We start from the raw sequence: 15,356 nt of genomic DNA, 5'->3' as shown, positions 1-15,356 counted from the left end.
GAGAGAGAGAGAGAGAGAGAGAGAGAGAGAGAGAGAGAGAGAGAGAATATGAGAGCCTCAGAAGAGAGGGAAGTGAGAATTTGAGAGGCACACAGTTCAGCGAAACTAAAATGTTGAAAACTGATAACAGCATAATCATGCCCTGGTGTGTATGAATGTGGTAAAGCATGCTTTGCATGAATTTTATTCGAAAATTTCAGACTGTAAGTGGTCTAATGTTTTAAAATTCTTGTACTGCAACAGATTTAATAACTATTTACTATGTCTTGAATTCATCATTTACTAACCCATAGTTGGCTAGCACTATGATGCATCACCACTGGTTAAGAACTTTACAAATGATGTTTAACACATTCACACTCAACAGAAAATGATGGCTCTTGAGTATCTGAAAATAAATTTAAAAGCTGTTCCTCCTCCTCCTCCTCCTCCTCCTCCTCCTCCTCCTCCTCCTTCTTCTTCTTCTTCTTCTTCCTCTCTCTCTCTCTCTCTCCATATATATATATCTTCTTAATATGTACTACTGAAAATTTTCCTGTTCAATCACTCTTGGAATAATATAAAACAACCCATACAGACCTACTCATGCATGCACCCACAGGAAGCACTTTTAAATGATACACCTTTTAATGTGGTTACTTAGAGTATTCAACTGAGAGAGAAAAGACAAGATAAATTTGTTCTTTCCTTCTTAAGAATGTGTAATTAATTATGCAAATAGAGATACTCTATACCATTGTAAAAGGCAACATTTCTTGATAACCTAAGTGACTAATCTTTATAAAATATGTATATCTCTCAATACAGTTTTTGGTAAACTATTCAGAATACACTTTCCCTTGAATTTTATAGTCTTATTATTTCTAAAACGTGTACTCTTTTCAAAGGAATTGTAAATTTATATTTTAGGAATATACAATAGATGTTTTCTTTCGACAAAAATGGAAAGATGAGCGCTTAAAATTTAAAGGTCCTATGAATATCCTTCGACTTAACAATTTAATGGCTAGCAAAATCTGGACTCCTGATACCTTCTTTCACAACGGGAAAAAGTCAGTGGCTCATAATATGACAATGCCAAACAAGCTGCTTCGAATCCAGGATGATGGAACACTGCTGTACACCATGAGGTATGTTGTTGTGAGAGACTAAAAATACCCTTATAAAATCATTCATCGAAAAGCTAGGAAACACATGGGTAAATATTTGCTCAACTGGAAATTTTTCTTGAAATTGCTAAATATTTCATGTTTGGTCTCATAAAAGTTTGGGCACGTGAGTAAAAAGTGAATTTAAAATGAATTTACTTTTTAAGGTTAAAGAGTCTCTTAGTTGTTAAAACTGATTTTTTTGGTACTCTTCCCATTTCATTTTAGTTTACATTTATAAATTTGTTTGCAGAAGGTTGTAATTTGCTTTTCTGTATCCTTTCTAGTTGCCTTCTAATTTTAAGTGATCTTAAGTACACATCTTAATCTGCATTAGCATAGTTTTTTGTATTAAATAAATTGGCTAACTTAAATCATGTATTAGGCTTAACCATACAAAATTCCTATTTCCTGATTAAAAATAGTCACATAACATCAATTTTGTGCCGTTCATCCTTTCTTGCAAATACAGAAATATGTGCAATTGTTGACACTTACAATTACATTTTAAGTAGTCTCATGAATATTTTAAAACAAATTAACTTTATTACATAAGAACTCACATTTTTATACCTAATAAGATAATGTAGAATCAAATGTCAATGCTTAATGGTGGATTTAAAGACAAAACACTGCCATTAGCACTGCGCATGTACAGATACTGTGTTCCATGCATCTGATGAATCTTATAACATCATATGGAAAGTTAAGAACTAGATTTTGTTAATTAACATTGTCTTTCATGTACCTCGTGGGAGCAAGAGATATACAAGGGTTGAAGACTTATTTCTAGATAATCATTGGCTACAGTGCAAAAAGATCACTGGGTATTCTTTTTCCTCTTTTTGAATAGTGGAAAACTTACCTAGTGCAGACTAAATGACTTCCTGTTTAAACCATTTATTCCTGTGGATTAAGGTTCAGGTATTATATATTGTTAGGAACAATCACAGAGTATCCTATTTAAATGGTGTGTAAAGTTTAATGCCAGAGATGGCTGATGACCACCTTTTTCTCAGCTCAATTAGGAAAGATTTTTCTTTTAGTTCAATCTACTTCCTGTTTATTTACGTTGCTTTCATGTGAAATGGAAGTAATTAGAAATGTTCTTTATAACAGATTTTCAATGATTTTACTTTTCTATATTATACTCAGATATGGAATAATTATTTTTGATGGTTATGGATTTTTATCTATAATGTAGCAAGCAATATGCATGAACAACATTTTTTTTAGGAGATACGTAAATCTGTCTATATTTGTGTCTATTTCTAAATACATATCTTCCTATAAATACAAGATATTAAAAGGGGCATTTCCTTAAGGAAGCAAATACTAATGTATTATATCAACTTCTCTCTATATTTGATAAGATGACAATAAGAAAGATGCCCTTTCCATAGTATAGCTTTAAGTATCATTGGGTATTAAATATTTAGAGTGATGTTAATGGTAAGCATTTTTCAAATACATATATAATTTATTTTTACTGTGTTTAAACCTTTTAAAGCCTAATATAAATCTCCAATTCTGTTTAAAACTGTATCAAGTGATGTAGCTTGACTAGCAAATCCACTTAAACCAAGAGTGGAATTTTGGCTTCTAGGCTTACAGTTCAAGCCGAATGTCCGATGCACTTGGAGGATTTCCCAATGGATGCCCACTCGTGCCCACTGAAATTTGGAAGCTGTAAGTATAACAGCAAACATACATCTTATGAATCGACAACATCACCAGTAGACAACATCTCTGTTGGATCATGTAGTTTATTTTTCTCATATTATGCAAGGCTTCATAATGGACTAAGAGGATGCAGAAGTGAAAGCTATGATGTTTGTCCTGTAGGAACTAATTGGAATCTCCTAAGGCTCACTCAAATACTTTAATTCTTTTATACTTTTTTAGAGTTTAAATTATATTTTAGTTTTACTACTAATAAAGAACACTATGTTTTAGTTTGAGCATAAAACTAAATCAGGGGCTGTTGTAGAGTCATGACCATAATTTATTCATATTTTCTTCTCATGCTAGCACATTAAAAATCTAAAATAAGTTACTATTCAACTTAAAGTGAATTATATATGATAAATTCCTATTGATCTGTTACAAAGGTTAGAAAAAGTCATGAAGCCTGTAAAGTTGTCTGTCTATCCCTGACCTGATGGAAGAAGTTCTTTTTTTCTCCTTAGAATACATGTAATGAAGACGGCAAAATTGGATGGTTCCACTCGAGTGTCTTCAGTGTACCTAGAATGATTCTAAAAGTTTCTGTGCCTCTGGCCATTCTCTAGGTCACTGAATTTTATCTGACATGTCAAGTAGAAGAATTCACACCATGAAGTAATGGAAAGGGCAAAGTCAGATCATCCTTTCAGGCCCACAGGACACTGCAGGCAGGCTCAGGATTAATTCATCATTGCAGCTAGGCAGCCTCCTTCTGTCTGAACATGCCTTCATCACTGACCTTTTTAGAATCTGTGCTCTTTCTGACATATCATTTTCCTGCATTCTTAGCAGCTTCAGGCTCTTCTTTTTTCTTGTTAAATAGAAGTGCCCACTTCTAACATGATTAAATGTAAGGCTGACTGAAGAAGAGTGCATCTTCTCACAAACTACAAAGGAAAAGAAAATGGTCACCGAGAGAATGCAGATTCAGCTGATGTTTAAGGATGATGGTTTGGTTGAGAGGTTCCGGCTTGTTTGCTTTGTGTGTCCTTGTAGCAGGTGTCAATTCTCAATTTTCTATGAGAGCCTCCTCTGAGCTTAGCCACAAGCCTTTCTTTATTGTCATGGGAACCATCTCTTTAAAACTGGCATTTCTTCCAATATTATTTAAGATAGTCAATCATGTTATACAACGTAAACACAATGTTGAGAAAACCAGAACAGATGCAGAAGAGAACCTCATTTGCATTGCATAAGTGACATTAAAGGGAAACTTGAAAAGCTTTGGCACCAAAAAGAATTTATGCAAGAAGCAGTAATGATATGGGAAGGACAAGTGTTTTCAGTAGATGAGGTATTGTTACTATGACATCAGATGTCACTGGCAAGATGCCTCAATACTGAAAATGAAATGAATTTGCTTAGAAGTGTTTGATCTCAAATTAAAAGCTTCACAGAGTGCAGCTACAAAGTAATGGGATTTCGGATGCTTGAGATTATTACAGTTTTCTCTGCGAAGGGATGCATATGGTTAACACACAAGTCTCTGTTCCTTTTTTTCCCCAGTGTAATTATTACTTATTTTATTTCTCTTCCTTCACATTCATATTCTGACACATGGCACAAGCAGTTTATTCATTCTCTTGCTTATCTTAGTGTATAGCAAGGATTGAAGCATCTGTGTTAGCAGTGTGGACACTGTTCTGAAGTGAGAGAACAACCTTAATGTGCTGGCGCAGAACAATTTTGGCAGAAGCGACCATGACATTATCATGCAGTTATTTCTTTCTCTCTTCTAACAAGTGCCATCACCCTAAAAAGAATTGAATTTCTGGAACTTTATCATTCTCCTCAAATACAATAATCCTCTTCTCAGTATTTGGCCAACTCAAAATCCATTCCTGTTTTACTCTGACCACCTTATAGCTTTATGTTTTTAACGTTTCGAATTGACTTGCAAGTTCTTGCATATAAGCGTAGTGGGATTCTGTGCATTAGCCTCAAAGAAATAGAAAACTCACATTTTTTCAGATAAAAGTTAGTAGTCTAAAGTGATTTAGAAATATATTTATTGATTACTGAGTATTAAGTCTGAATATACATGTGTATAATGCAGATTAGCATTCAAACATAGATTATTTGACTAAATTAAATAAAAGCACTCTGTAAAGGGCTGCTTTCAAAGTGGTATTTATAAAGCAATTTGTAAAACAAACTGACTTCTGCCTTCTTTGAAAAAAATTTACTTTTGTGGGGTAGAATGGAGCAAGGGGTAAACGCACTGGAGTGCAGATGTTTACAGAAGCAAAAGTGGCATCAGATCCACCTGAATATGAAATTTCAGGAATCTGTGAGCCCAGGCAGTGTGGGTGCTGGTACTCTTCAATAGTAGTACCTGCTCTTAAGTGATGAGCCATGTGTTTAGCCTCTCTTCTTCATTTAAGCTTTATTGATAAACATAGCGATCCCTCCTGGGTCACTGGTGGGTCTGAGCCAAAGAAATGCCTCTGCGCCACCCTGCATTACATTCTATTTCTCCTCCTCTCGGAACCCTAAACAGTATATAAACCAGATCATATAGATTGTTAATTAATGATATGCAGTACATGCTTTTAAAAATAGACAAATAGAAGACGACTCATTTTCTTCATATTTGTAATGTTTCATTTGACTTTATTTTTCTATAATGTGTTCATGGAATATTGTAGGAATTACAGATTTACTGTACTATACACAGCTTAGTTATTAATTGAACAGGAAAATTGTGGATAGTTACAAAAATGATTCAAATATCCTTTTCCCATATCTATCTTATAATTTTTATAAGAATATCATCACTTTTATAAATTTTCATTTCTGTTAGTCATGTGTGAATGGTAATAAAAAGATTCAAACAATGGTTGTTTGGTCTTCTAAATTGTGCAGCATTGGAAATGCGATTGGAGAAAAGACCATGATGTTTACTCATAAGAGAAACAAGAAGATTCAAACAATGATTGTTTGGTCTTTTAAATTGTTCAGCATTGGAAATGCTATTATGGAAAAGGCCAGGATGTTTACTCATGAGAGAAACAAACCAAACCACTTGATGAGCTACAAATGAGTGCTTAGTTAACTACATTGCTAACTTATTATTTAATGTTTTCAGTGACAGAATGAGTGATTATTTAATTGAAATTAGCTAATCGGCAATTTAGACTCTAGAAAACCTAGAATTTACATGTGCAAGTAAATATGTGTCTATGAAAGTATTACAACCACATTTATAAATATGTATTTATATCTATACCTATTTTTAGTATCCCAATTTAAAAATTGTTTTACATAAAATAATTTATTTGAGGATGCATAAATCCATATATAAGTATAAGGAATATTTTCTCTTATAATAATTTAAGTAACAGCATTCAGAAAGAAATATAACATTGAATATCACTTAAAGATCATACACAGATAATGACAAGCATACATATTATCATTCAATGTATTCCACCTCATACCTGATAGGAAATCAGTTTGGTAATAGATAGACCTTAGCTTAATTTCAGTAGGAGGGCCAAGTTAGTACCCTGGTATTTTGTGCAAAATACAGAACAAAGAAATTAATTTAAGTCATAGTGAACCGAAGGCAGAGATAGTGGTAGAAGAAACTGGCCTAGTTTTCCTCCCTAGTTAAGATGTCACCTCACTATCATGCTAAGTTTTGTTTCCTAAGCAGTCATATAAACAAAATTACAAATAAGTTCTCCAAAAATTTGCAGCAGAGCAGAATTATCACCATTTTTATTTGTAATTGTGAAGAGACTTCCTGCATAGGGACAGGGAGCCTTAGATGGTCCAACTTAGGACTCAGAAGGGCAAAGGAAATATCACATAGAGAATTACTAATGCCAGATGTGTGACCACTGATCAATTCCAGAGTTGGCTCACTTCTGAGAAGTCCTCCATCTCTGGACAAATACAGTGATGTTACCTTTCTCCTTTTTGTTAATACTCATCTTGACCGGGATTCTATACAAGTACCTTGGTGTTCATTGGTTAGCTTATAAATGGATATGTTTAAAAACACATTTATAATGTAACGGTACTATATAATATTCTGATTTGTTTTTAATATTTATAATTAGTCCTCATTGTCCTAACTAAATGCCTTTGTTCATGATTACTAAAGTTATTATATCTTAACTAAATAAGCTCAATATTCGAAGAGTAATATATGTTTGGAGCATAATCTTTAGTTCTTGGGTGGTCACTATTTCAAGATGAACAGTGTAACTAACTTCATTGCTTGTTTCCATAATGTCTTTGTCTGCCACTTTGGGACCTAGGAAATGTTTTAACCATCTTGGAAAAAATTGTCTTTTACCATCTAGAAATAGAAATTTACTCAACTCTCAAAGTGATACCAGTGAAAGTATTTTCATGTTCATAATTGGCTCTTCTGATGCTCTTCATCAATATACTTGTAAAGTTATAGATTCAAAGGACATCCTTTCCTCTATATCTGTGATCACTAAATGCTAATTTGTGAGGAAATAGTGATTGTGTGGAATCTATACTTGTAGATGGACTGTTCTGTTAGTGCTACTCATTCAAGTGTTTCCAACATTTGTTCCTTTTTCATGACAGATGCTTACACAACCTCAGAAGTCACGTATATTTGGACTTACAATGCTTCTGACTCTGTTCAGGTTGCTCCTGATGGCTCTAGGTTAAATCAGTATGATTTGTTGGGCCAGTCAATTGGGAAGGAGACAATTAAATCCAGCACAGGTTAGTAACCTTTTAAAAATAAACCTAGTGCCTCCCCTCTCAAACTAGTAGGATATATTGCTAGTTCCTTAACCTAGAACTGACCTTAATACTTGCATGTAATTAAAATGTTATAAAAGTAAAAATGAGGAGGAGGGATGGGGTAGGGGGTTTCTAGGGAGGGGAAATGGGGAAAAGGGATGGCATATGAAATGTAAATAAATAAAATATCTAATAAAAGATAAAATAAAATAAAATAAATCATTAAAAATGTTTATGATTGAAAATATTTTACCCTTGGGATATATAGATTAATAACACATATTTCTTGGGAGCTTTTTGAGACATGCATAATCTTAGACCACTCCTTTACTGAAGCAGGTCTGCATTTTAACAAGACTCCAAAGAGATCCATATGTATGTGCAAGTTTAAGAAGCCATCTCTTAAAACAAAATGTACCATATACTCAAAAATGTTTGTCTTCTCAGATCAGTCAACTTTAGCGTTTATCTTCAAAGCAGGGATAACATATTTCCTAGTTTTCTCATTCAATTTTTTTTTCTATTGTGGATAATTTATAATTATTCAACCCCTGATTTCTGGGTAATTGCCAGTGGCCTGCATGGAAACATCTCTGAGGCTGTCCTCAGTAAAGAAAAGGGCACCTGTGTGGACTGATTATCTCACATCTGGCGTTAATTAAAATTGTGGGAGAAGAAAAAAATCCAAAATGGTAGGTATGAGAATTAGACAAAACTGACTGAAGCAAATTACAGCAGGCACAAAGCAGAGAGAAAGGCAGAATTAGTGACAGAGTTAAAAGTGAAAATCTGGGATGAAAGAGCAGCATCTATGCTGAGTCCAGGTCCCAGTGCTTTGGAGACCCAGGAGGATGGAGTTCACTTAATTACTGCCACAGCATGAGGCACCTGAGCCAATAAGATAATCCATTACCAGAGTCTTTAGAATCATGCTGGGGAGTGGGCATGAGCTAAAGAGAAAAATGAACACCATGTCATGGGGGCATAGCAGTAGAAGGTGGCTGATACTGTGTAATTCTTTTTTTTAATACTCTTGTTCTAACTAGGCATTTCTGGATTTCATGAAATGTATGTGATCTTTTCTTTCTTCTTCTTTTTACTTTTTATCAGGGATTCTTCTTGTAATCCCTTCCATTTCCAAATTGCTCTGAATGTTGACAATTACAGTTCCTTAAGCTTCTTAAATTCTCCTTCCAGGTGAATATACTGTAATGACAGCTCATTTCCACTTGAAAAGAAAAATTGGGTATTTTGTGATTCAGACCTATCTGCCTTGCATCATGACTGTCATTCTCTCTCAAGTGTCATTCTGGCTGAACAGAGAATCAGTACCAGCGAGAACTGTGTTTGGTGAGTGAGAGCCTTCAATACAGCACATATTGTTTCAGAGTTTCTCTCTCTTGATGCTAGTCACCTCCATGCTTTATGCAGGAAACATTGGTTCTAGCTTTTGGATGATAAACCAGAATCACAGAATGGCAAAATATAATCAGTACCACATGTTAAACACATGCATAGACTACACAAATACTCTAGGACTATATTTAGTAGCATTTTTTTCTTGGTTCTTTTTATTATTATTTTCTGTTTAATCGCACTACACTCAGCACTCATCTCTATGTAAATATAGGAAGTTTTTTTTTTAATTGTTGTTGTTAGATTTTAACTCAGGGGGAGTAGAATATTATATTTAAAGGTTTCCTATGGTAATTTTTCTTACTTTCCCTTTTTAATGAACAAAGGTAATGTCAGTGCTACCAGTTAGAGAACAAGGAAAAGGTTGAGCTAGAGTTTCATTACTTCCGTTGTGGCATTTAACTTTTTTAATTAAGCATGGGTAATGGACCTTTTAAAATGTAAAGTGGAGGATATCATGTTTATATGTTTTCTATATTTATTTTGGTTTTATTTTGAAATGCAAAAAATGTAATCTATGGATTTTATATGAGAGACATAGAAAGTCATCTACTTAACTAGTGTACTTGCTACCACCACCTCCTCCCGTTTACGTTAGTCTGCAGTGTAACTGAGCCTGGCTTCAGTCTTTTTAGGATTAAGATTGCAGGTGCACATCACCAAGCCCACTGAAAATTCAAGTTCTTAAACCAATGCAGGACAACTTGATGACATTTTTTTCTAACATAGAAAAGGCTGAGTACATTTCATAACAGATTATCTTTGTGTCTTTGTTTCAATGACACTCTCATTCATTTATGAAAGTGTTGTTGAGAACTTACTTTCAGTACTGGACCAGGAATGGGAAAAGCAAACCACATAAAATATAGCTCCTGCATTCCAGTGATTTTGTTAATGGATGGAAGCAGAATAACTAAAGAATAATCACAATAATGGTATGAAGGCTTTATTGCACAGCCACATTCACACTGGTAGAGAAACCCAGAAGTTTATTCTCTTAAATTGAAGTCAATGAATACAATGGTGGTTTAATATTTGAAGTATGTCTTAAAGTAAGTAGGAATTTCTTGAACAGGTATGTCTTTGGTTGTGTAAATCCATAGCTGAGGAGAATGGAAAGTTCAATAATGTTGAGGGATGAAGGAACACAGTATGTTTTATAATAAGACACTGGAAATGCAGATAGAGTCGCTGTTCAAGACCTTAGAGAAGGAGATTTTAGATTCAATTGAATGAACCTTGAGTTATGGAAAAGGCAAACTTGTCCAATGTTCTGATGTCATGATATTGGTAAAAAACTAAGAAAAAATGCTTGCTATTTAATATATGCTATTTCTCTTATTTTGATAACTACTTTATTGAGTATTATTGTCACTTAATAAAACTATATATTACATACACACACACACATATATATATGTATATATATGTATCATCCTACTTATAATGTATAAAAAGTGTAAAAGCTGAAATGTAAGAAACAATTAGAGACCCCAAGCAAAGTTAGAGTGATATTTAAGCAGTCTAATGAAATAAAATAATTTTATTAATAAAGACTACATGAGCAACAAAGAAAAACCAGAAAGGTTGTTTGGAAAAAGGTCCAGGAGACTGGCTAGATCTCCATAATAACTACAGAGGGAAAAACAATTTAAGATATTTAAGGTATATTTATATTTATTTCTTTAAGATAATAATGTTGTCAGTAAAAAAAATAAAACAGAATAGAAAGTAGGAAAATATGTGTAATTTAGGTTGTGTAGATTTAGATTTTGAAGTTACTTGAAATATCAGTTTTCAATCAAATGAGTGAACAGAATTAGTAGGTAGAATATCAAAGAATGACAGGGCCTGAGGATGAACATTTTCGCTAAGAGAACAGAATTTATGGATGTAGCATTCACATAGCAGATAAATCAGTTGGGAGAATATAGGATAAGAGAAAAGAATCCTTATCAACTATAAATTATGAAATTTAGAAACTTTAAAAAACTGAATAGAAAAAGCAGAGAAATGGGAAAGAAATAAAAATAAAATTTCACCCTGTTATAAACAGGTATATATAAAGAGCTAAACATAAAATCTTTTTCTAATATATAGTCTACCCCATCATAGTAAAACATTCTTCAGATTTATGGAATTCTTCTAGAAAGAACTAAACATAGTATATTTTAAGAATAAGGTTGATTACTATTTTGTATTAGCCAACTAGGAATGGGTGTTTCCCTGGAATTTGTTTGGTATGATATCTTTTGTCTTACTGATTTATTCTCTTTTTGTCTCTCTGTTGTCTCTGTCTATATCTCTGTCTGTCTGTTTCTCTCTCTCCTTTCCTTCTTTCCCTTTCTCTCCCCTCTACTGCCCTCCCCATCTCTTTCTTTCCTTCTCTTCTTTCTATTTTTTGTCTGTGTTTTAAAAATATTATTTATTTATTTACTTTTGGAGTTTTTAATTTTGACAGATATAGGCTTGGGGAAAAGGAAGACAGGAGGGAGAATACATAGAATTGGATGGGTACTGAGGTGAGGAAGACCTGAGTTAGGGGAGCACAAAGATTGTGATCAAAATATATTGTATGAAAAAACGAAAACTTAAAGGAAGAAAAAAGTAAGCAAAAATAAAATGGGCAAGCAATTATTATTTTAAAATGTGTATGTATTTGAATAAATATCTTTTGATGGTAGAATTTAAATCAAGATTTATTCACAGAAACAATTGTGGTTTAAAATTATTCACATGTTTATTTAATGTCAGTCATCATTTCTTTGCAATAATATTATATGCTATTATTAATTCTATATTTATTACAAACCATTGACATGGTTTATGCAAATTGATTTATAAGTTGCTTATTTTCCAAACACAGACTTTATTCAATATTTTTACACGGTGTGCGAAAAATTGTGTATACCAAGTAAATGGTATATATTAACAAAATTTACAATAATGAAAAGTTTCTCGATATTAAACTCACAGTATATTTACACATAAGCAGAGCAAGAAAGTATTCTTTTCTAAGCATCGGTAGATAGTCTGAGTACAAAAAAAGTGAAAGAAAATCACATTAACTATTCATGAGAAAAAATATAAAGAAGATATTTATTTATAAAGTATAGATATATTAAAATAGTTAAGAGAACATTTCATAAATGGAAACAACATGAACAAAAACCTGGGCAAGGATACAGAAACTGATAGTGAAAATGGATAATAATAAATTGCAAACTTGAAAAATAAAGAAAAATCAAAGGAATCACTATCCAAATGAATGTTACGAACTTTTGTAAAGTTTATGTGAATATTATACAGGAGATGTAAAGTTTGGGTTTACAAATCACTTTTCAATATGTATGATTGAATGAAATCATTGTACAAAATCCCCATTTAAATAGAGGTGTAATGAATACCTTAATATATATTTAACTCAAAATCAAAAAAAGATGTTGGTGTTAAGGCTACCAATATAAAAACACACTATATAAAATTTACAAATTTACAAAAGTATACAAATATTTTAAATAGTTGGTGCTAAATGTGAAATATAAAATTAAAAAAATGCAAAACTAAAGGAGCTGGAAAAAGTTAAAAGTCAACAAAATATTGCCACACACACATGAGGATCTGAGTTCAGATTCCAGAACTCATAAATGGGGTAAAAAAAAAAGTAGTTATCGTGGCATGCTTGTTAGTCCCAGCTCTGGGAAAGGAGAAGCACCAAGGTCTCTTGGTGTTTGATCACCATGAGAATTCTTTAATTAGCAAGCACTATGCCATGGAGAGAGCCTGTCTCACAAAGTGAGGTAAAGGCCAGGATGATGCTTCGCATGGAAGGTGCTTACTGCCAGGCCTTGCAAACTGACTTTGATCTATAGTCACATGGTAGGAGAATAGAACCAAGCCCTGTAAGTTGTCCTCTGACTTCACCATGCCACCATGGCATATACATGCATACACACACACACACACACATACACACTAAATAAATATTTGAAAAGTAAATAAAAGAAGGCTCTATGGAATGTCACATAATGTTGCCCTTTGGCCTCTACCACATATACCATATCCATCCACACCTGAATAAATATTATTTGCCAGCACATACCTATAACAACACATGAGAAACAGAGAGGCACAAAGATGAGAGAGAGAGAGAGAGAGAGAGAGAGAGAGAGAGAGAGAGAGAGAGAGAGAGAGAGAGAATGAACAAAAAATACAGGAATACTGCAGAAAACTAAACTGAAAACAATAATATATGCAGAAGACCTGGTGTAGAACCATGTAGGTCCTATGTTTGATAGGTCAGTCTATGTCAGTTCAGATGAGCATTGCTCAGTTGATTTTGATAGCCTTGTTCTATATTATTTGTTGGTCTGTTTTCCAAAGGTAAAACATATAGTTGTTAAAGGTTTTAAAGTGATGAGGAATGCTTAACTTTTAGAAACAGTATCTGGCTCAGGCCTTTCCATGTTGTTATTGTTGAGTGACTTCTGGCAGGGTTCTCAGCTCCTGTGTACCTTAGTTCATTCCACCCATAAAACTGTACATATAATAATCTTGTCTTTATAGATGTGCCTAGGGAAATAGCATTACATAACACCCTCGTATACATGCCTGTACAGAACATTAACCATGCTTGTAGCACAGGATAAATGCTGTGTAAATATCTGCAATGATTATTATCTGGTTTCTGACACAGCTTTCTTCTTTATGTCAAGATATGTGTAAAAGGCGGCCAGCCCATTTGAAGTAGAGTAACAGTACTCACCTTCCTGAGACAGAGTCTTTGAGGAGTCATAATCTGTGGAGATCTAGCAACAATAGATCTGAGCTAGAATTTAAGTTCTTTAATATCTGATCACCAGAGGATGGATTTTTTTTTTGAAGAGCATGTGTGAATCCTTGGCAGTCTTTATTTGTGTGGACTATAACCATGTGAATTCACGTTAGTGTGGTAGTACAATTCAAATCAAATCAAGTAGCAAAATTAACTTCAATGCAAGTAGTGAAATTCAATTCAATGGGGAATATTTAATTCAACCCAATCCTTAGCCCCTGTTTACTTCATTCTTACTAGCCATGGGCTAGTTTATTATCCCTTAGAAGCATGATTTTAGAATATGCATACCATCTGAAAACACCACCACTGAATCTTACTTTTTAGCTATAGCTCCTGTGCTCAGAATGGATGCAATCGTCCTAGGCAACAGGTGAGTCAGGCAAATCATCTGTCTCTATGTGTTTTTCATTACCTTGAATGTATAAGAAGACGAAGACGTTTCCTCACAAAGAAATGATAGTTGGAGCCTCCTTTAGAGAAAGGAACCAACATACAACCTCATGACCTAGTCTTAAATCTCATTTACATATAACTGAGCTTGGCTTTGTCCTGGCTCTTAGCTTGAATAAGAACAACGAAAAAGCTAAAAACAGACCTACCTAGAATATCACAGGTTCCTTCCCCTCAGCTGCTAAACAGAAAACATCTGCTTACCAATGTTCCTGTGTGGCCAGCCCTCTTATCTGTAGCCTTCTCACCTGCATAAGAATACTATTGACATAATCCTCCATCTCTGATATCACCAGTGCCTTTGATATTTAGTCATCACTAATAGAAAAGAAGTAATGCAAAATTAAAAAATATCTTCTTTGCTATGGAATTTATGTGTTGAAAATACACCCATTTGCATGTAATTTGTAAAGGCATCCAGGGTCTGGGCTTCTGTACCGGCTGTATGAAACATAGTCACACAAGGCACGTGATCAGAACACTGGTAGAAGTGAAAGACCTATTATAATTAGTGAGAAATCATTGTGTGTGCTGAAAGTTCTTTATAATGACATTATTGTAATTTACTAAAGGTATCACAAGGAGTTGAAGCAAGGATACACACACACACACATACACACATACAAACATTTCTTCACACATACATATGCATGTATGTGTATGTCTATCATTTAATGATAGACTATGTAATACTACTGAAGACTGATGACATTGTGGACAGAATATTACACCAGTAGTGAAAGAAGCTTGTGTCGCTTTGCCTCCATTGCTAGCTAGGAAAATCCATTTAATTTCCGTATACGCTAGGCTTATTCCAGTGTAAATGGAAACCCATGTATTAGGGAAATGCTAGAAGGATGTATGAAGTAACAAATGCAAGGCCAACATATATTTTCTATAGCAGTATATCTGCAAATGCTGTAGAGGACTATAGGCTGTGAAGGATGCTGATGGGTAGTAGTTAGCTAGGCAAAATAAACTCGTAGGTATTGATTACACCTCTCTCTCTCTCTCTCTCTCTCTCTCTCTCTCTCTCTCTCTCTCTC

General features: G+C 33.8%; 1 protein-coding gene across 1 annotated transcript in view; it reads left to right on the top strand.

Annotated features, from left to right (window-relative positions):
- Gabra2 (gamma-aminobutyric acid type A receptor alpha2 subunit) overlaps nt 1-15,356 on the top strand; it is a 120,154-nt gene that overhangs the window by 74,116 nt on the left and 30,682 nt on the right. Inside the window, exons 5-8 of the mRNA XM_028765274.1 lie at nt 910-1,130; nt 2,755-2,837; nt 7,443-7,586; nt 8,805-8,957. Coding sequence (XP_028621107.1) covers nt 910-1,130; nt 2,755-2,837; nt 7,443-7,586; nt 8,805-8,957 — 601 coding nt within the window. The remainder of the gene's footprint in view (nt 1-909; nt 1,131-2,754; nt 2,838-7,442; nt 7,587-8,804; nt 8,958-15,356) is intronic.

The sequence above is a fragment of the Grammomys surdaster genome, unplaced genomic scaffold (genome assembly GCF_004785775.1).
Source record: "Grammomys surdaster isolate TR1022 unplaced genomic scaffold, NIH_TR_1.0 150, whole genome shotgun sequence".
Lineage (NCBI taxonomy): Eukaryota > Metazoa > Chordata > Mammalia > Rodentia > Muridae > Grammomys > Grammomys surdaster.
This window is presented reverse-complemented; position numbering and strand designations above follow the sequence as displayed.